Source organism: Ostreococcus lucimarinus, chromosome 21 (assembly GCF_000092065.1).
Source record: "Ostreococcus lucimarinus CCE9901 chromosome 21, complete sequence".
Classification (NCBI taxonomy): domain Eukaryota; kingdom Viridiplantae; phylum Chlorophyta; class Mamiellophyceae; order Mamiellales; family Bathycoccaceae; genus Ostreococcus; species Ostreococcus sp. 'lucimarinus'.
Window position 1 is genome coordinate 67,397 of NC_009375.1, and position 20,832 is coordinate 88,228.

At 62.5% G+C, this 20,832-nt stretch overlaps 8 protein-coding genes across 8 annotated transcripts; 4 read left to right on the forward strand and 4 right to left on the reverse strand.

The window, feature by feature from the left end:
* Window positions 1-3: 3 nt before the first annotated feature.
* OSTLU_29662 (predicted protein) lies at window positions 4-2,558 on the reverse strand. Its single transcript, XM_001422852.1, has one exon. The coding sequence runs from the start codon at window positions 2,122-2,124 to the stop codon at window positions 82-84; it is 2,043 nt and encodes a 680-aa protein (XP_001422889.1). The 5' UTR covers window positions 2,125-2,558; the 3' UTR covers window positions 4-81.
* A 1,102-nt stretch (window positions 2,559-3,660) lies between these two features.
* On the forward strand, window positions 3,661-5,880 carry OSTLU_25918 (predicted protein; the record flags this gene model as incomplete). The annotated part of the gene is made up of 1 exon (XM_001422762.1): window positions 3,661-5,880. One exon carries the CDS (start codon window positions 3,661-3,663, stop codon window positions 5,878-5,880), a length of 2,220 nt encoding a protein of 739 aa, XP_001422799.1.
* Window positions 5,881-5,984: 104 nt separating this feature from the next.
* OSTLU_36774 (predicted protein) lies at window positions 5,985-6,887 on the reverse strand (the record flags this gene model as incomplete). Its single annotated transcript, XM_001422853.1, has 1 exon — window positions 5,985-6,887. One exon carries the CDS (start codon window positions 6,885-6,887, stop codon window positions 5,985-5,987), a length of 903 nt encoding a protein of 300 aa, XP_001422890.1.
* A 452-nt stretch (window positions 6,888-7,339) lies between these two features.
* OSTLU_29665 (predicted protein) lies at window positions 7,340-8,716 on the forward strand (the record flags this gene model as incomplete). Its single annotated transcript, XM_001422763.1, has 1 exon — window positions 7,340-8,716. One exon carries the CDS (start codon window positions 7,340-7,342, stop codon window positions 8,714-8,716), a length of 1,377 nt encoding a protein of 458 aa, XP_001422800.1.
* An 18-nt stretch (window positions 8,717-8,734) lies between these two features.
* OSTLU_29666 (predicted protein) lies at window positions 8,735-9,580 on the reverse strand (the record flags this gene model as incomplete). Its single annotated transcript, XM_001422854.1, has 1 exon — window positions 8,735-9,580. One exon carries the CDS (start codon window positions 9,578-9,580, stop codon window positions 8,735-8,737), a length of 846 nt encoding a protein of 281 aa, XP_001422891.1.
* Window positions 9,581-10,092: 512 nt separating this feature from the next.
* Window positions 10,093-16,380, forward strand: OSTLU_25919 (predicted protein; the record flags this gene model as incomplete). The annotated part of the gene is made up of 3 exons (XM_001422764.1): window positions 10,093-14,396; window positions 14,664-15,981; window positions 16,368-16,380. The coding sequence occupies 2 exons, from the start codon at window positions 10,093-10,095 to the stop codon at window positions 15,874-15,876; spliced, it is 5,517 nt and encodes a 1,838-aa protein (XP_001422801.1). The 3' UTR covers window positions 15,877-15,981; window positions 16,368-16,380.
* Window positions 16,381-16,432: 52 nt separating this feature from the next.
* Window positions 16,433-16,879, forward strand: OSTLU_29669 (predicted protein; the record flags this gene model as incomplete). Its single annotated transcript, XM_001422765.1, has 1 exon — window positions 16,433-16,879. The coding sequence occupies one exon, from the start codon at window positions 16,433-16,435 to the stop codon at window positions 16,877-16,879; it is 447 nt and encodes a 148-aa protein (XP_001422802.1).
* A 22-nt stretch (window positions 16,880-16,901) lies between these two features.
* Window positions 16,902-20,271, reverse strand: OSTLU_25920 (predicted protein; the record flags this gene model as incomplete). The annotated part of the gene is made up of 1 exon (XM_001422855.1): window positions 16,902-20,271. One exon carries the CDS (start codon window positions 20,269-20,271, stop codon window positions 16,933-16,935), a length of 3,339 nt encoding a protein of 1,112 aa, XP_001422892.1. The 3' UTR covers window positions 16,902-16,932.
* Window positions 20,272-20,832: the final 561 nt, after the last annotated feature.

Sequence of the window (20,832 nt, forward strand, 5' to 3'; positions counted from 1 at the left end):
GATGTATGGTATAATGACAAATTTGACCTATGTAGCTAAAACGCTGTAACGCTGTGATGTGAGCACTTTCTGTCATGGCTCTTAAAAATCCTTGAAAATCTCGTTCGCACGATTCATAGACGCATCCGTCGGTCCTCTCGCCGAATCCATTTCAGTTGCGAGCAACGATTCCCGTTCGATCTCGATAAGACGTTCGCGCTGAATTTCTAAAAACTGCCGCGAAAGCGTCAGCGGCTTGGGCGTGTACTCGCCACTCTCTAGCAGCGCCCAGTCAAACTTGGCGAACCAAGGGTGTCTCTTAATCTGACTGACCCCGCCTTGCATGTTTCCGAGCCTTTTCGCCGAGTTTCGCTGCAAGAGCTGAGAAATAAAATTGCACGCCTCGTCGGTGGCGTACGTGGGGTATTGCACCTCGTACGACATGTCCACGATTCGCCGCATCACTTTCAATGGATCGTCTTTTTGGGACGGATCCTTTGATATCGTGAACGGCTGTTGTCCCGTTATTGTGACGTACGTCAAAACACCCAGCGCCCACCAATCGACGGCGTAGCCGTATCCCGTGGACAGCACAATTTCTGGCGCCACGTACCCAGGGGTGCCGCAAAACGTAAACGCGCGTTCGCCGACGTCAAGTTTCTTCGCGTAGCCAAAATCTCCGAGCTTACATTTGCCGTTGAGCGCAAGCAATACATTCTCTGGCTTCAAGTCGCGATAGATGATTTGGTTGCCGTGCAGATACTCGAACGCGAGAATAACCATGGCGGTGTAGTATCGCGCCGTGTCTTCGCTGATGCCAATCTGCGTGGGCACGTGGCGAATCTCACCATCGATTTGTGTCGGAATTAACTTCACTTGCACCGCGCTCGCAAGCATGTCCATCAAGTCACACCCATCCATGATGTCGAAAAGCATGTACAGATGATTCCTGTCTTGGAAACTGGCGTGCTGACACATCAACGAAAAGTGGCTGATTTCGCTCGTGACTTCCTTTTCGCAGAAAATGTGCGACGGACTCTCCATCACGGCACGCTTACGCACGCGCTTGAGCGCGAAGGCGCGCGGTGACGACACATTCATACCTTCTTGAATAACGCGATACACGTGCCCACCAGTGCCTCCACCGAGCATTTCCTTCTCCACTAAATCGATCGACCCCAACTCCCGATTGACGTCCGTGGCGAACGACCTCGGGTTTACTGAGCCGTACATGCTAATGTTCACCTTCTTTCCTCCCACGCGCGCGCTACCTAACAGGCGAATTCGGGCGGAGCGCCACGACTTTTCACCCTTGAGCTGCCGCATGCGATTACGAATGACTTCTCGAGACTTTTCTCGAAGTAAATCTTCGCGCACGGATGACAGCTTCTCGAGGAACACGTCTCGATTGACGACGTAACACACCAGAGGAGTTTCCACGCATCGCACGGTGTACTCTCGCGGTTCATCACCGCGAATGATCTCGGAAGCACCAAAAAAGTCGTGTCGAAACAAGTGATTCACCGTGCGCGGTTCACCCGTGTCCGGGTCGAGCTTGGAAACTTGCGCTCGCCCCGAATTGACGAGGTAAAATTTACCGTCGCACGCTTCGCCTTCGGTAATAACGTCCGTGTACGGGTCGAACGAGACCGTCTCCAAGGCATCCGCGAACGACTTCCGCGTGTCGATCGGTAAAGCGCTGAGCACGGGAACTTGTTCGAGGAATAAATTCTTCGCGAGCGTCGTCGCCTCGACGCTGTGCTTGACCTCCCTCTTGAAGACTTGTTGCGTGCACACCCAAACCTGCGACCGCGTCTTCGCCCGCACCGTCGCCGAGCGCGGCACGCTATAAAGTAAAGCTAACTCGCCGATGATATCGCCTTTCGTGCGCGTGAGGACGCTGATATCGGCGCCGAGCCGATTTTGCAGCACGTCGAATTCGCCTCCGGCGATGAGATACAACGCGTCGCCCGGTTCGTCCTCCTCCATCAAAATCGTCCCCTCCGGCACGTTGATGAAGAACATTTCGCTCGCCACGCGTCGCCTGACGTTCGCATCGAGCTCAGAAAACGTAAACGTCTGCGACAGCGCCTCGCACAGCGGTTCCAATTCGCTCTTCGTCGCTCTCCGTCGCTTCGCCAGCATCTTCGCGTTCAGCTTCACGAAATACGTCAGCTCCGCCGATCCCGCGTCGCCGACGAACTCATCGTCTCCTCCGTTCGCGTTCGCCGTCGCCTCTTCCCCCGACGCGAGCGATCCCTGACTCGCGCGCAGCGCGTAGTCGACGCTCTGCCGCCTCGCCTTCGCCTCGCCCGCCGACGCCGACGCCGACGTCGACGCCGACGCCGTCGACGTCGCGCGCGCGCGCGTCCCGTCCGACGTCCGACCCGCGTCGGCGTCGCTCGCGCTCGTCGACCCATCGCTCGCGTCGCGTCGCGCGTCCTCGTCGTCCGACGCCGCGTCCCGCGCGCCGAAGCAGCATCCGACGCGCGCGCGCGCGCGCGCCGTCGGTCGCGCGCGTCCGCGCGCGCGCGCGTCCGACGACGAGTCCGTCGCGCGGCGCGATCGCATGCGCGCGGTGTCGACCTCGTCCGCCATCGCGCGCGCGCCGCGGGAAGTGCCGACGGACGCGCGGCGTCACATCGCCGCGCCGACGCGCGCCGAGTCGCGCCGCGAGCGCGCCGCGCGTCGGAGCGACGCGCGCGCGACGCGCGCGCGTCGCGCGTCGACGCGCGTCCGCCGCGAGCGTCGAGCGACGCTCGGAAGCGACGCGAATTCGGGTTGGGATTCGGCGGCGGCGGTGCGATGGCGATTCGACGCGCGTGCGGCGCGCCGCCGCGCGCGACGGGCGCCGCGCGCGCGCGCGGGACGCGGACGATGGTCGCGCGACGCGCGATCGTGCCGGACAGGGACGACGGCGCGCGCGCGCGGGATGAGACGCGAGGAGAGACGCGCGCGGGACGAGGGCGCGAGCGCGGCGCGAGCGAGGGCGAACGCGAACGCGAACGCGCGCGGAGGGAATACAGGGCGTACCGCGCGCGACGGACGGACGTCGGGATGGACGCGCGCGCGGGGGAAGGGACGTCGACGTCGTACGGGACGGATGGCGCGGACGCGGACGCGGAGGCGGCGGCGAGGCGGGGACACGCGGAGGCGCTGCGCGCCGGGGACGTCGACGGTGCGGTGAAGGCGCTGGCGACGCTGGCGAGGCGGGGGGAAGGGGACGCGCGGATGACGCGCGCGGTGGTGTCGAAAGCGATGGCGAAATCGCTCGCGAAATCGCATAAGGGGTTCATGAAGCTGTGCGTGAAGACGTACAGGATGGACGCGGCGCTGCGGTACGCGCGTCTCTTCGACGCGCGCGATCGCGATTTCGCGCGCGGGAAGGATTTGTATTGCACGGTGATTTATCTGTGCGGTCGCGAGGAGGGGTCGAATCAGTGGAACATCGCGCGAGAGGCGTTTGAGCTTCGACGAGACGAAGCGGGGTTGGAGCCGGATCCGTACGCGTACAGCGCGCTCGTGTGCGCGGCGGGACGGTGCGGAAAGGCTAGGACGGCGCGAGAGGTGTTCGAGGAAGCGAATGCGGTCAATGCGGTGGATACGGTGGTGTACAACGCGTACATAGACGTGTGTGCGCACGGGGGTGATTACGACGGCGCGAGGGCGACGCTCGAGCGCATGAAGACGACGCCGAATTGCGCGCCGAATATTCGTTCGTACAACGGCGTCATATCCGCGGCGACGCGCAAAAAGCACTTCCCGGGCGCGATGTGGGCTTGGGAAGAGATCGAGACGGCGAATTTACAGCCAACCATGATCACATACGGCGCCATGCTCGCCGCGGGCGCGGCGGCGGACGACGTCGACGTGCGTTGGTCGGAGGACTTGTTCGCTCAAGCGTTGGAATCTGGCGCGTGTGGCAACGCAGGGAACGATCACATGGTGACTTCTATGCTCCAGACGTATGCTCGCGGCGTCGCGCTCGAGCAAATCGAGCGTGATGTCGCGATGGAACGCGGAGAGAGCGTCGTGCAAGCGCTCATAGAGGACGCGCAGTGGGACGAACGGCGCGCCGAGTCAACGCCCAACGGACGCGTCTGGTCGGCGTTGATAACGCTTTGCGCTCGATGTGGGCGCGCCGCGCGCGCGATCGAAGTGCTCAAGATTATGATTTCTACTCGCTCGCATCGTGTGGGACACGAATGGTTGCACTTGACGTACGCCTTGACGTCCGCGCTCGAAGCGTCGAAGGAGGGCATCGAGTACTTTGCCCGCGTGCAGCGCGAAATCGAACAGAGCCCGGCGATGGTTCGAGACTGCACGGGCGTTCGCAACGGCTTAATCGCCACACATTTGCACTTTGGTGATTTCAAGAGTGCGTTTAAAGTCTACGACGACTTCAAAAACGATATTTTCAAGTACCGCAAGGCGCACGAAGAGAATTGGAACGCGCGCGCGCGGAGAGGGTTGGAACGTCAACTTCCAGATACGATTACGTACAACTCCCTCATCTACGCGTGCGCTGATGACGACGTCAAGGCCATGGGACTGTATCACGACATGGTCTCGAACGGAATCAATCCTACAGTGCGAACGTACGTCGCGCTCATCGTCGCCTTGAGCCGATCAAAGCGTGGAAGTAAAGTCACCGAGGCGGAAAAAATATTCAAAGCCGCCATCGACGACGGCGTGACGCCGAACGAGTTTTTGTTCACCGCGCTCATGGACGCTCAGGTCAAAGGCAACCGGCCGTTATCTGCGTTTGAAACGTACGCGCGCATGATTGAAGCTGATGTCAACTGCACGACTGTGACTTTCGGGTGCGCACTGCAAGCGTGCTGTTACGTCGAGGATGTCGAGGAGAGCGTCGAGCGCGCGTACTCGGTGCTTCGTGATATGACGGAGCGTGACGTCCAGATGAACGACTGGTGCTCTAACACGTTCTTGCGCGTCATATCACGCGCCGGTCGCATTGAAGAAATGCTCGAAGAAGTGAAAAAGACGGTTCGTCGTAAAGGCAAGCTCGAACAAGAGACGCTTGAAGCCATCATTCGGGCCTTGTGTTCGGCGGGTTACGTCGAGCGCGCCAATCGCTTCATCTCTATGATGAACTCGCGTAACTTGGAACCGCGTGAGCAAACGTTCAAGGAGTTCATCGTCGCGAGTAGTCGCGATGGATTCGTCGATTGGGCTTGGGAGTCGTACAAACGTTTCACACGTTTAGGACACAAACTCGACGCGGGCACGCGGTCGGCGCTAGTCACCGTCTTGAGCGTCGCTTCGACGAGCCCGGACCCCGACGATGCGGAACTCTTGCTCGCTCGCGCGATCGGCGTCTTCGAAGCCGCGTTTAAACGCGCGGATGAAGACAATGGGCCACAAGTCTTGGACGTCATCGACGCCGAAGCGCGATGCGCGCTCATAGTCGCCATGGCGCGAAGCGAAAAACTTGACCGAGCATTGGATATCTGGCGCGACTCCCCAAAGGCTCAATCATTTTCCAAGGCGCGTAAGCACACTTCGAGTGAAGGGAACGATTACATCGGCGATGTGCGCGCCATGTATGAGTGCCTCATCGAAGTGTGCTGTCACGAAGATCGCATCGACGACGCGCTGGAGGTGTTCGATCACTTGAAGGACGCCGGCGTGCGCGTCAGTACGGTGACGCTCGCGTTTTTGGAATCATCGTGCCGCCGATGTCGCGTGGAGGAATGGCGAATGTTTGACGTGTGCGCACAAATGCGCGCGCAAGTGGAACAAAAAAACGAAGGTCGCCTGGCGAAGCCGACGAAGATGAGCCACCACGTGCGCGACGACGGCAACATCGCGAGCGAACTCGCCACGGATGGACTGGGGGGCGAACAAAAGACGTCGGCGTGGCGCAAAAACGTCGATTGATACACTACATTTACAAGCACCGCACGCCGCGCTGCATTTGCTACCACTACTACTGCATTGCTAATTTTTTTCTCTTGTACCAAATACATCGCAAGCACATTTCTTTACTCGTACGTCTGCGCGTACTTTTCCTGCAAGTAATCGCCGAAGCGAATCGGCGCGTATTTCGCCGCCTCGCCGTCACCCACACACACCGGTTCAATCACGGCGTCGTAACTCGGCTCGAAGAAAAACGGTATCGAAAACCGTTCGCGCTCGCCCGTCGTCATCACGCGGTGTCGCGTGGAAGCGAACCGTCCGTTGGACCATCTCTCCAGCAAGTCCCCGACGTTCAACACGAAATGATCCGGAGGCGGCGTCACCGGCACCCACGTCTCTGTCTCTCGGTCGTAAATCTCCAACCCCGTCGAGCCGTCGTTCTCCACCGCCAAAATCGTCAAGGCGCCGTAATCCGTGTGCGCGCCGCAGGCGAATTGGCCTTCGCCTTCGTCGCTCCTCGACGCCGAGTACTTTAAAAACCTCAGCACGCAATTATGCGACGACGCCGACCAATGCGCGTCAAAGTACGCGTCGTTCACGCCGCACGCGCGCGCCAACGCGGGCAACAGCCGTTTCCCGAGCGCGTACATCGATTCGTAATACGTCGTCGCCGCGTCTTCGAACGCCGCGCTGGGCCATCGATTCTTCGCGCGTTCCCGCACGACGTAAAACCCCTCCTTACTGTCGCCGACGCTCGAACTCGACGGGTCTAACTTTTCGGACGCGAACGCGGTGTACCCGATCCCCGGCGCGTCGCCCGTCAGCGCGCGCTTCCTCGTCTCGTCGCTCGAGTCGAAGAACGTCCTGCTCTCCGCGAAACACTTTCGAACGATCTCCGGCTCGGGCAGCGCGCCCTCGTGCGCGACGAACGCGAATCCGCGTCGAGCGAAATCGTCCGACGCGAACGCGTCCGTCAAACCGCGCGCGGAGCCGTCGCGCGCGAGATTGATGGTTGGAATGCGCGTCATGAAGTGTCGTCACGTCGCGCGTCGCGTCGCCGCACACGCGCGCGCGGTCGCGGTCGATGCGACGCGCGACGTCGCGCGCGGACGTCATGCGCAAGGCGTCGTCCGCGACGAGCGATCTCGCGATCGACGCGCTCGACGCGAGCCCGCAAAAGGCGTCGCACGCGCGCGGGTCATCTTTATCCTCCACGGGCAGTCTCTCGTCGAACGCGTCGGCGCCGGGCGCGTCGGCGCGGCGCGGTCGCCACCGCTTCCACCGGCCGTCGATGTTCTTCGCGCTGTGCGCGCTGGTGACGACGACGCTGGCGACGCTGACGCACGAGGGGCGATCGGCGACGTGCGCGCGAACGCCGACGCACGTCGTCTTCGTCGACGCCGGGAGCACGGGGTGCCGCGCGCACGCGTTCGCGATAGAAAACGCGAGGAAAGCGAAAGGGAGAGGATCGTTGTTCGAGATGCGCACGCTCGGGACGAAGGAGAAGACGAGACTGCCGTTGGCGGAGATGGGAGGACGGGTGCGCGAGGAGTTGATGCCGGCGGTGCGCGCGGCGTTGGCGAAGATCCCGGATCGCGTCGAGCGCGCGCGAACGCCCGTGTACGTGTGGGCCACGGCTGGATTTCGCGTGTTGACGCCGGCGAAGCAACAAGCGCTGTGGCGCGAGGTGAGGGAGGCGGTGGAGGCTGAGACGGGGACGCGGCACGGGTACGGACATTTTCGAACCGTCGACGGCGCCGAGGAAGGATTTTACGCGTGGCTGGCGGCGAATTACTTGTCAGACGTCGACGTCACCGCGGTCGGGCGATTAAACGACGCGAACACGCCGGCGCCGGCGTTCGCGCGCGTTTCTGAGGACGATAATCCTTTGCTCAAGTCTGTCGGCGCGATTGACGTCGGCGGCGGGAGCGTGCAGTACGTGGCGCTGCCAAGGGAAGGCAAAGGCGCGTTCGTGAAGTCCATGCTCGAGTTGAGGAATGCGGTGAAAGTGGAGTCGTTTTTGGGGTACGGGGCGAACCACATGGAGACGAGATGGCGCGGCGCGCTGGCGGCGGCGAAGACGACGCGAAACGCGTGCGCGTTTCCGGGGCACGTCGTCACCGTGGACGGCGTGGAATTGACCGGAACCGGCGAATACCGCCAGTGCGTCGTGGGATTACGCAAACAAATCGCATCGATGCAGCGCGAACAAAAAGTGACGCTGCGCATGCCCGACGATTTCAAACGCGTAGAGCGGTTTCTTGGCATGTCGCTGCTGTTTCATCTCACAAATTTCATCACCGTCGCCCTTCCGGGCGCGCTGCCATCCATGCCCAAGGCCACGCTTGCGGAAATTGCGACCGCCGGAGAAAAGCTGTGCGCCATCGAGTGGGCGAAGCTCGTGAAGGATGTCGATGGGAAGGATCCCAACACTCCCGCGGATCGCCTCAACGGACGTTGCTTCGACGCCGCGCTCGTGCAGGCGCTCCTCGGCGTAGACTTCGCGGAAGACGACATCGCCGCCGGCGAAGTCGGTCTCGGATTTTCACAAAACGACGAGCGTTTGAATTTCATCGAGCGCATCGACGACGCGGAGGTGGAGTGGACGCTCGGAGCGGCGATGAGCGTCGTGCACCCGACGGCGGCGCGCTCGAACTCGGCGTGGGCGAAGACGCGCGTACCGACGGAGTGCGCGCGCGTGCTTCACACGTCCTTTTTGAACGCTCTTTACGAGTGGGGCGTCATCATCATGCCCGCGGCGCTCGTCGCTACCGGGTATTTATTGTACAAGACGCTCAGGATGACGGCGAACGTCGCCACGATGGCGCGTTCGCCCTCGTACCTCGAGGTACTCTAGCTAGCTAAATCGTTGAAATTAGTCGGCGCGCGGTCGCGGTCGCCAGCACTCGAGCAGCTCGAATTCCTCGTTCGACGCCGGATAATCGGGATGCGCCTCGGACGCCGGCACGCGCGTGACCTCGAAACCGTTCGCCTCGATGATCGACGCGAACAACTCGACGCTCTCCGGTCGATGCTCTTTACACGCCGCGAACACCGCCGCGCGACCCGGCCCCACCAACGCCATCGTCGTCGCCGCCAGCGCGCGAATCACGCCTTCGTCCGAGGTATACATCAAATCCGCTCCCAGCACCACGTCCGGCCGCCGAATCGCCTCCGGCAACCGCTCCACGTCCTCCGCGCGTCCCCACCGCAGCGTCGTCGTCGCCATCGCCACGCTCGCCGGTATCCGCCCTCCGCTTTCCGCCTTATTCGCCCGCGCGTTCATCCGCGTCAGCGGCACGACCCGCTTTAAATCCGTCATCGCGCACACCATCCCCGCCTCTCCCTCCGCGCTTCCCCGCGCCGCCGCGACGAGCAGCGTCGCCAGTCCCGTGCCCGCGCCCAGCTCGAGCGTCGTCGGCCCGCGCGCGTCCTCGCGCGCCTTCTTCGTCAACCGCCGCCACGTCCTCTCCCGTCCGACGTACTTTCCCAGCAGCACGCTCGCGTCCCACACCGTGAATCCCGTCGCCGGCACCGCGTCGTCGTCGTCGTCGTCGTCGTCGTCGTCGCGCGTCGTCGTCCCGGTCGTCCCGGTCGTCCCGGTCGCCTTGACGAACGCCTCGCTCGACGCGTACTGCCGCACGACGACGCCGTCGACGTCGCACGCGTCGACGAATTTCTCGCGAAAGCTCAGGCGGTTCCGGCGCCACGTCGACGCCATCGCGCGGCGCGGTGCGCGGCGCGGTGCGTCCGCGCCGTCGCGCGTCCGACCGACCGACCGTTCGTCGGTAGTTAGACTGTATGCACATACGAGACATATATAATCACGTAAAGCCCTATATGTACGAACCGACGGCGCGGCGACGCCGCCGACGGCGCGCGAGACCGCGTCGCGCGTCGCCGCGCGCCCGCGCGCGCGCGAGACGCCGCGCGCGCGTCGGCATGTCGCGCGCGACGCGCCTGCGCGCGACGCTGTTCGCCGACGGCGCGAGCGACGCCGAACGACTCGCCGCGGCGCGCGCCGCGCTCGACGACGACGACGACGACGACGCGCGCGCGGTCGTCCTCGCGTGGACGCGCGCGCGACTGCGACGCGCGGGACGACGCGACGACGCGTCGACGACGCGCGAGCGCCGAGGCGACGACGCGACGCGGGACGGGACGCGGGACGAGGAGACGCTGTGGCGGTGCTTCGCGGACGCGAGCGAAAGGGCGACGCGATCGGGACGCGCGATGACGACGGACGCGAGCGCGGGGCGAAGGGAGGTGATGCGCGCGCTGCGACGGGCGGCGGCGTCGAGGGCGCGAGCGGTCGATGGGGAGACGCTGCGACGGGCGTTCGACGCGTTGACGCGCGACGACGGCGAGCGACGCGGCGCGAGGGCGTCGTGCGAAGAGTGCGTCGAGGTGGCGAAGAGCGCGATGTGGGACGAGGGGAATGCGGCGCTGATGAGCGCGGCGCTCGCGGCGGCGGCGGCGGCGGCGAACGCGCAGCCGAATAAGCCCGCGCCGGCGTGCGTGGATTTTGAGTTTTTGTGGAGCGTCGTCGAGACGTGGTCGCGAGCGGGCGAGGGGGACGCGCGGAGAGGTGCGAAGGAGGCGTGCGACGCGACGATGCGGGCGTTCGTGTTGCACCCGATGTACGCTCGCGCGATTCCGAATTTAGTCGCCGACGCGGCGAGCGCGAAGAAGCAGAAAACGATAGCCTCGACGGACGACGCTCGCGGCGCCGGCGGCGCGCGTTCGTCCGCGCCCGGGTTCATTTGCGACACCATCGCACGCGTCGCGCGAGCGGCGGAAAGCATGGACGTGGACGCGTTGCGCTTGGCGCCTTGGGTCTTGCGAGCGACGTGCGAGCAAGACGCAAACGAGCGTAAACCCACGGCGAGCAGTTCGGCGAACAAGTCGAGTGAATCGGTGTCAAAAGACGCGCGCGCGCTCTTCGTCGAGCTCTTTGAACCGATCGCCGCCGCTTTCGTTGCGGTACCGACGGGCGGGAAGGGTGAGCGACGCGTCGACGAAGACGCCGCCTCCGCGCTCGTCGATGCGCTCGTCGGATTACTCGACATTGCCGTCGATTTCACGATTTACTCGCCTCTGGAAGACGAAGGTCGCGTCGAAAGCGCGCTGCAGGCGTTCGTGACCAGCATCGCAACGGTCGTAAAGACGAATGAGGTGCGCGATCGAGGTTGGTCCAGAGTCATCGGCGCGTTGTCAACGTTGGATTTGCGATTAGTCGAGCCGCACGTCAAGGTGATGTTGACGCTCTTACTCGTGAAATCGCGCGACGCCCGTGAAGAGTGCGTCGCGGTGACGCAAACGATGATAAAAGCGTTCGCCGAGATGCGTCAGCTACCAGAGTTCATGGAATCTGTAGGTGAAGTCGTCATAGAGGCGATGGCAAACGGCGAAAAAGTCAACGACGCGCTGGCTTCGGAAGAAGTCCTCGTCGCGTTTCAAGACGCCGCCAAGACCGTCCCGCTCAGGCAAACGCCTGATCTCATGGTGATATGTCGCAAGGCATTCATCACCGCCTACGACGGCGACGAGAAGCCCAGCGGTGCGCGAGCGCCGTACGATTCTTTGGACAAGCTCGCGCGAGTGCTGCAAAGCGCGCTCGGGACGTGTCCGATTGACGCGGGCGAACCACTGCTGCCAGAAGCGCAAGCGTGCCTCGAAGGGTTTTCGGAAGATATCGCGCAGCGTTTGCACTCCCACGTCGAGAGCTCACCTGCCCGCACAGGTGCCTTACTCCGAGCGTACGTGCCCGTAGCATCACTCCGCCAAGGCTTGAGCGAGGTCGCGGATGCGACGGCGCGAGATTCTTATTTTCGTTCCGAGAGCGTCGACTTGTCCGCCATCGTACGACATCTCGTTCGTGATAGTCCACGTGCGAACCAAGAGCACGAAAACGCCGAGTCGGCGGCGATTGGATGCGCCATACAGCGAGTGAATAATTTGTCGCGGCTGCGGTATCCGCGCGAAGACGTGAGTCCAGAGGAATCCGCTAAGGCTGGGTCGGAGATCAAATCTCTGTTATCTGCGTGCTTAAAGCTGGTTCCGGATACTTTGACGACTTCATACGATGCGCCCGACTCCAAAACGGAAGCGTGGAAGGTGTTGACTTCCACGATCGACCTCTGGTACGAACAAGCGACGGATGCTAGAATCTTAGACTATTATCGATGCCGCCTCGAGACGGACATCGAAGGCGAAGGCGCGCTTTCGACAGAAGAGGAAGATAAGTTTAGCGAACTCGTGGCGACGTTTAAACCATGGGTCAGGGCGATTGCGAGCGTTATCACGCGTGGTGCGGTAGATTTAACGCGGGAGTTGAAGGAGTCGCTGAGCAGAGATGACGATTCCAGCGCGGCGGGAAGATGCGACGTTTTAGAAGACATCATCGCAGATTGCGTGGAGAATAAACGGCAAGGCGAGGCGGCATGCGATAAAATAAAAGACTTTTGGATCGGACCGGCGAGCACGCCCATCACCGATGGATTTGGAAAGAACTGCACGAGAGAAGATTCGGCGGCGCTGAAGCGAATGCGAAGAGCCGTGGATGCGGCTGAGCGCTTGCACTACCGTGCGGTATCGGAAACCGACGTCCACGAACTATCTATCGCGTTACAAATAGGCGATTGCGCGATGTTCAACGCCGCATCGCTCGGCATGTCATCCGCCATGGATTTGTGCACTCGCGTGCGCTCGCGCTCGGCGTTTTTAGCCACGCACGACGAAGATTCGGCGATGATTGTATCTGGGTTGATCACACGAGGAGGGCATTACTTGAACGTCACCAACCTGGCGCTTCGCAACATGCTCGACGTAGAACTCGCGTCAAGGCTCATCGAGTCGACGACTAGTGCGTTCCAGGCGAGCTTGGTCGGAAGCGCGTTGAAGGTAAAAGCTGCGGTGTATACGAACGCGGCGACGAACGTGGCGCGTCTTTTAGACGACCGATTTATAAACGAAGACTCCATCGAGCGCAACGTCGCAAACGTCGGAGGTGCGTTCGCTCTATCGCTGGTAGAGTCCCTATTCGCGGCGGCGAACGTGGTGCACACGGAGCCCGAGCGGGAGAAGTACGGCTGGGTCGACGGTAATCCAGATTTGGACGAGGAAGACGAGCTCACGGACGAGCAAGGCGACGCCATAGCGCAATTTTGGGACGCACCTGCGGTGATGCAAGTTCGTGCGCGTATTGAGTCTATGATTCTCGACATGAAAAATGGTCTTGAGAACGGTGAGTTCAAGCCCGTCGCAGAGTCTGTCGAAGTCGTCGCCTCGTGCGTCTCCGCCGCTGGGTTCATTCTCGCGGTGTCGGCGACGACACTGGATTACAGCGAGGCGTTCCATCGCACGTGCGACGCAGATTTTGTCCAAAACGCGATCGCGGTTGCGATTAAAGTCTTGTTGGACACGTCTAACGAACTATCTTCACGCGGGACGTCGCGACTGGTCAACTTTATCGGTGCGGCGTGCGACGCGTTGAAGCAGACAGGACCACAGCTCACGTCCGAGGCGCACGCCTCGCTCGTAGCTGTCCTTATGTTCACGTACACGCGCGGAACGCGCGCTTTAGTGGATCGTGACGGCGCGAAAAGCGCGACGCCAGCGGCAGATTTGCACGAATCGCTCAGTTTGACGATGTCGGAGCTCGTCTACGGCGCAGGCAAACGTCCCTTGACTGCGATGTACGACGCGTGCGTCGACGCATTCAAGACGACAGACGCAGAATCGCGAAGGGCGTATTTATCGTCCGATCGCTTGGATGTTTCCCTGGCGGCACCCATGTGGTGCTTGATGAATCTCGTCAAGTCGTTTCATTTGGGCAAGGCGATTCGCACGGCGGCGCAGGAAAATGTTGAGACCGTGATGGATGCGTGCATGCGAGCGATGACCGTCGCCATTAGGGTGCCGAACGCCAACGCCGTGGTACATAAGCTCCTCGAAATCACCACCGAGTTCGCCAGACTCGGTCCTCGATGCGAGATAAGCACAAGATGCGTGTCGCGCATGTGTCAGCTTCCGAGCGTCGCGTGCGCGTCGGACGCCGTATTCGACGACGGCGACGCGATGACAAAGATTTTCTGCCAAGCGTGCGAACTCATCGGCGTGCTGTTGAAGTCTCGAAAAGATCACCTGCGTCGCGCGGTATCGGGTATCACCGTGGCGTGTTCAGATCTCCTCGCCGCGTTGCGACGATTTAAAGCCTCGGGCGCGAGCGCCGCCGTCATGGAAAGCTGCGCCGGTAAGCTCTCCTTCGTGTACGAATCCGCCGAGGCCAGCGGTCTGGACCGTTATTGCACCCACTTACTCGCCGACGCCATCACCGCCATCACCGGCGGCGGCATCGGCGTCGTCGCCGAATCCGCGCTCAAGCCCGGTCTCTTCGCCCTGCTCGACTCGAGCGGCGACCGCGAGCTTCAGCAGCTTCACGCCGCGCTCGGCGCCGGCGCGGGCGGCGCGCGCCGCGTCGTCTTCGCCGCCCTTCGCGAGGAGCACAAGCACACCCACAAGTTCACCGGTCGCGTGTAATCGTACAACATTTCGTCTTCGCGTCTTCGCGTCTTCGCCGCCGCCGCTCGCGCCGAGGCGACCGATCGCGTTCGCGTCCACCGTCGCCACTCGTCCGCGCGCGTCGTCATGAGCGAGCGCGATTCCCTGATACCGGACGTCGATGACGTCGAGCGCGCGTCGCGTCGCGCGTCCTCGTCCTCGCGCGCCGCGTCGCGCGCCGTCGCGGGCTCGAGCGCCGAGGGTGTTGGGCGACACGTCGTGTTCAACATGCGCGTCGCGAGCGCGCTGTTCTTCGCGGGAACCACGCTGCTCGCGATGGGCGCGATCGTGGGACGCTCCGCGGACGCCGCGCGGGCGTCGGCGCTCGGCGAAGGGGCGGGAGGGACGTGCGCGTTGTCGCCGACGGGCGCGGGGGCGAACGCGGCGGCGAACACGTGCGCGGCGCGATACATGGATGAGCTCGGATTGTGGGACGCGGCGGACGCGGGCGATAACGTCGAGTTCGAGACGAAGGTGTACGAGTGCATGAACGAACCGACGGGCGCGCCGGTCGTGGTGCCGCAGGATGGGGTGGCGAAACCGTTCGCGACGAAGCCGGGTTCGGCGTACGCGTGGATCTTCGTGCACATTCCCAAAGCCGCGGGGTCGGTTTTCATCGAGATGTTGAAGCAGAATAAGAACCACGAGACGGTCGTGCTTCACGAGCCCGCGCACCCGGACTTTCTCGTGAATCCGTGGAGGCCGTTGAATTCGTTGCAGGCGCGGCACGTTCCGACGATGTTGAGGACGTTTAAACAAAACCGCGAGTCGAAATCGGGTACGTTTTCAAAGGAATTTATGCACGCCGACTACGACGAAGGCAGACGGATGTACTTCACCGGTGCGACGGGCATCGGGATGTGCGGAACGGTCGACGCGCCGTGCGCGTACATCACGGTCCTTCGCGAGCCGATGTCTCGCCTGTGGAGCGAGTACACGTATTTGTGTCTCGAGGCGAACGAGGGCCACTTGTCGTGGACTGCGGAAGAGATCGCAGCGGACAATCACCAGGGATGCCCATTGAATCCCTTGGAGTGGTACAACCAGAAGCGCAGCACGGCGGCGCAGCTCACGGGCTTACTCGGCGCGCGCGGCGGTCACACGCCCTGCGGCGCCGAAGCCGCCAAGGCGAATTTGGCCTCGTCGTGCGTGCGCTACATTTTCCAAGACGACATCGAAAACGGTATGAAGCGCATTCGAGAAAAGCTACCGGACCTCGCGCATCTCGGCGACGACGGCGGGAACAAGCAGTACATCAGCGGCGCTCTTCTCGAGCATCACAACGGCAGCGCCGAAAAGCTCGCCCCCGCGCTCGCCGCGCGTCTCGACGCGTACAAAGCCGACCCCACCATCGTCGCGGGATTGCGCGCGCTCGTCGAGCACGACATCAGCGTCTACGAATTCGCCAAGGCCAAGTACGACGAGCACTGGAGCGCCCCGCTCGTCTCTTGCTAGCGCGTCCCGAGCGTCGGCTGGTTACGGCGCGGCAATCCGGTACCAGCCGGTACGAGCCGGTACGGAGACGACGACGTCGAGACGCGCCCGCTGGTGACGGTGGTAGGCATGGCGTGAATCGCGCGCGCGCGCTGTAGTCTTACGAAAGCACCATCGTATCGTCGACCATCGATTTTCAGCCTCGTTCCGCGTTTTCGCGCGCGCACGCGCGCTCGAGCGCCCGGATTCGCAAAAATTCACAAAAATTCACAAAAATGTCGAGCGCCGCGTCACACCGTCGCGCATGTCGTCCGCGCGGTCCGCGTCGACCGCGACCGCGTCCGCGCCGTCGCGCGCCGCCGTCCCCGCGCGCGCGTCCGCGCCGAAACCCGCGCCCGGCGTCACCGTCGACGTCGTGCTCCCCGCCGAGCGCGCGATCTTCACCCTCGAGCACGTCGACGCCGGCGCGCGCGAGATCTGCGTCGCGCTCGGCCCGTTCCGACGCGCGATCGCGTTCGTCAGAGACGCGCTCGATGGACGCGGCGGCGTCGTCGCGGCGATCGCGGTGCGAGCGGCGATGGTGGCGGCGATCGCGCGGCCGAACGCGGCGTGCGCGGCGCTGGCGGCGGCGTGCGCGCTGGCGACGCGAGACGGAAAACGACGCGCGGATCTGCGGCGAGCGCTGATGCGCGGCGAGGGCGGCGGCGAGAATGAGACGGAAGAGACGGCGCCGGTGATGGAGTTCACGGCGAAAGACGCGACGGTGTTGATGGAACGCGCGGCGAAGGCGGCGGAACGGGCGGCGAGCGTGGCGGAGTGGCGGTCGAGGACGGTGAGCGCGGCGACGATGTACGCGGCGATGGCGCTGAGTGGAGTGAGCGCGTTCGTGAGGGCGGATGTGATGATGTGCGCGATCGCGCTGTACGCGACGCGGCCGGCGAGGTTGCGGGTGATTCCGGATCCGATCAACGCGTGCTGGTCGCGCTTGCCGAGCCTGTGGAAGGATCAGTCGAAGATTCAATGACGCGTTCGTTCGAGTTGTGCGCTAATGTAGCATCGTGTGTATTCATAGTCTACCTACGTCGTGGGTTTTTTAATTTTGAACGAAAGTTTGAGCTTCTTCGCGGGCGCGGCGTCCTCCGTCGCGGCGGGCGCGGCGTCCTCCGTCGCGACGGGCGCCGCAGGCTCCACGGCAAACTGCGTGACGCTCGGATTCTGATCTCTCGCGCGCTTCAGGCCACCCACCGGAGTACCACCTTGAGGCGTGGCGTCGCCTTCTGATCCCATCATCGTCGCCGTGCGCTCGGAGACGGTCGTCTTGTCGTCTTGTACGTGTTCCGCTTGCTGTTCGACAAACGCCGCCTCGGCGTCGATTCTACGCTGTTCAGCGTTTTTCAAGTCTACCTCGGCGCGCGCGGCTTGTCGCAAGCGCTCGCGTTCTCGCTTCCGAGCACGCTTAGCTTCCTTCTCCGCGCGCTTGACTTCATCCTCAGCCGTTGGCGCGGCGTGCGCGGCGTGGACATCGACGCCGACTGGGACTTGATCGCCCGCGCGCCGAATCGCCTCGGCGATGGATTCTCGAATCTCACTCAGGCTCTCATCTTGCGAAGCGAGCGTGGCGAGGATCGAAAACGCCGCGCTCGCAATTTCGCTTCCGCCCTTTAGCACGAGATCACGGAGGTCGGCCAATATCGGCTTCGAGACGCCCTTCAAAGAATCCGCCCCGGCGACGGATTGCAAGTACTCGCACGCGCTCCACAACATGGCAGCCTTTGTCGCCGCAGACTCTTGCGCCGATCGTTCAAGCATGTACTTGAGCGCTTCGATCTCGCTCTTAGTTTCGACGAAGCGAAGGTACATCATCGTGTCCGCGGAAGCGAGCACGGTGGATTGTCTACCGAGCGCGAATCCAAGTTTGGCGACGTGTTCGGCGTCGGCGCGGAGCTCTTTCGAGTCGATCGTCGAAGCGAGTAAGCCTAACGCTCTGATTCCAGCGCACGTCACGCAAAGGTCGTCGCTTGGAAATCTGTCATCACGCCGAATGTAGTAATGAATCGTCTGCATGACGGTTTGCAGTTGCTTGCCATCCGCGGGAACGCAGCGGCCGAGCGCGGCGATGCACGTCGCCACGAATCCGTCATCACTCTGCGGATTGCCCTCGTTGTCGTTATACTTTAGTCGGGCAACGATAGCCTCGAGCGCATCCTGATGGGTGATTCCGTTATCCATGACGTAACCAAGCGCCGTGATGACGGCTTCGTCAACGATGACTTTCGCGAGGTCTCTAAAGTCGTTTTGTTTCGGCTTTCCCGTGTTGGCGTCGCACTGAAACTTTTTGTAATGCCGAATCAACGCGTTCAATCCGCCCCATTGCGTTTTCTCGCTCGCACTTTTGCCGAGCGCTAGCGCTGCTTCGGCGCGCACGCGACAGAAGGTATCCTCAGAGTTCAGACACTTATCCAGCACGAGAACTGCGCTCACGGATCCGTTGGCGACGCGGCGACCGAGAAATTCCACGGCGATGGTTTGCGCGACGATGTCTTTTTCTTTCTCCAGCATCTGCGCCATCATCGACTCTAACCCGACCTGCTTCGCACTTTGTTCTATGTTGCCCATCCACTCGAATTCCGGGTCCACGCGGACGTATCGTACCGGACAATCCATCGCGGCGATGAGTTCGGGGTCACCTCCAGATTCGATGATTGTCTTCGGGCGACGATCTTTGATTTTCGGTTGCAGAGGAATCTCCATCAACTGCCAAGCAGAATGTCCTAGCGATACGACGTGATCGTTCGCATCCGGGCGGTTCTCTTCGCGCATGCGCACGGTGACCGAAGTGCGATGGTTTCTGGCGACGGCGAGTGCCGCTCTGTCGGCCGCCGCCGCCGCGACGCTCCCTTCGAGTTTGACCGCAAACTCCATGACGTTTTTCCTACGTTTCACAACGTATCCAACGCACAGCTTCGGCGTGCCCGCGCCATACACCCAGCGTTCTAAGAAGGAGTTCACCTCACCTTTGCCCAAGTTGACCGTCGCGCGGCAGTGATCGAAGAGTTGCAGCGTGTGAATCCAACGCGCGTTGCTCGACAGCACCTCCGCGGAGGGACCAGCGCGCGTCCCGCCCTCCTTCTTATTTCTACGAACATGCAATCCTGCGAAATATTTCAACACCTTCTGCATGACATCCGGCCCGAGGCGTTTCTCGAGCATGTAAATGATCGTCACCGCCTTGGCTTGCAACCCGCGCTCGACGCTCGCCGAGAGTGGCTTCGGCGTCCCGCCGGCGGCAAGGTCGGGGCCGGCGTACTGTCCGGCGCGCCAAATGCGCGCCGCACGACTGGCGAGAGGGGGGAGTGATTCACCGTCGTCCATCCGCGCCGTCAATTGCATGTCGCGCATGCGCCTGAACGACAGTTCGTTCAATCCCGTCAACTTTTTCACATACGCGCCGGCGAGATACTGCGCCAGTCCTTCCACGACCCAACAGTCCGTGGTATCCGCCGGGACGACGACGCCCCCGAACCACTGTCGCGCGATGGCGGTGGCGATATGCACGCGCGCATCGAGCAAAGCCGTGTTGAGCGTCGGGTCTATCAACCATTTAGCCGAGTGAATGTTCATGCACGCGCCCAAGCTATCGCGCGCTCCCACGTACTCGTCCGGCATGAAGACGATATTCAAGCACGAAATAGGGTACGGATGCCCGAGATATTCCTCGTACGCCACGATAGCCTTACTCACACCCGCGGCCGCGATCTCCAAGCGCTCGGCGTAATCGCCGTCTTTGGGAGCGAACAAAGTCACGCCTTTGATCGGGCTCGACACCGCCTTGAACCTGCCACAAATCAATCGCATTTCGTGCGCAAACGTCGGATACATCCCCGTGAAGTGATGTCGCAGCCTAAAGCCGTCTTCGTCTTCATCGATGTCGTTGCACCGCTCGACGCGATCCCAATGCGCGGACGTGATGACTTGCAAATCCCTCGGCGCGCTCACCGAGAAATCAAACGTCGTCAGCACGTCCCCTCGCTCGACGCACGGAAACCAACACGCCGGCCGCCTCGACGCCCCCGGGCACAAAAAGTACGATTCATCCGCCGCGATTCCCATCGCGCTTTCGTCCGTTTCGTACTCGATCTCAATCACGATTTCCTTCTCCGTAGTCGCCGACGTCGACTCCCCGTTCGCCGCGCCTCGCGCTCGAGCCTCAATCTTCTCCCCGCTCACCGGCGCGATCACCACCTCCCTCGAGTGTTCCTCTCCGTCCAAGTTACTCTCAGACTCCAAATACGTCCGCACGTCTTTCGCCAGGCTCAACGCATCGCTCGGCGCCGTCTTCGTCCCGATCGTCGGTTTACTCGTCTTCGTCTTCGTCGCTCGACACTCCACGCCTGGCGCGCGTCGAATTCCATCCATCACCCGTCAGTCTCCCCGCTCGCGCCTCCTCTCGTCGCGGCGTCGCATCGCGTCGCATCGCATCGTTTGCATCGTTCGAATCGCTCGTCGTCGTCGTCGTCGTCGTCGCTTCGCCTCGCGCGTCTCGCACCGTTTATCGCGCACGACGCGATCTTCAACCCCTCGGCGCGAACCCGCGCGCCCGCGAACGCGCCGTCCGCGCCCGCGCACGTCAGCGTCGTCCTGCCGCGAAGCGCGCGTTTCGTGCGCCTCACGTCGACGTCGATGCGCTGATGCGTCACTCTGCGCGCGTCGTTTCGTCGATTCGTCGCGTCAGTCGGCGCGCCCTCGTCGCGTCATCATCGCGTCGTCGTCGCGCGTCGACGCGCGCGCGCGCGAGAGCGCGTCGGCGTAACGCACCGCGGGAATAACACGCCGCCGTCGTCGACGTCGCGCGTCGTCGCGCGCGACGCCATGGCGGCGCGCGCGGCCGATGCGTCGGCGAGTGACGATTGCGTCGCGTCATTCCGCCGGCATTCGCGCGCGCGCGCACGAATCGCGCGCGAATCGCGCGTCGACGCG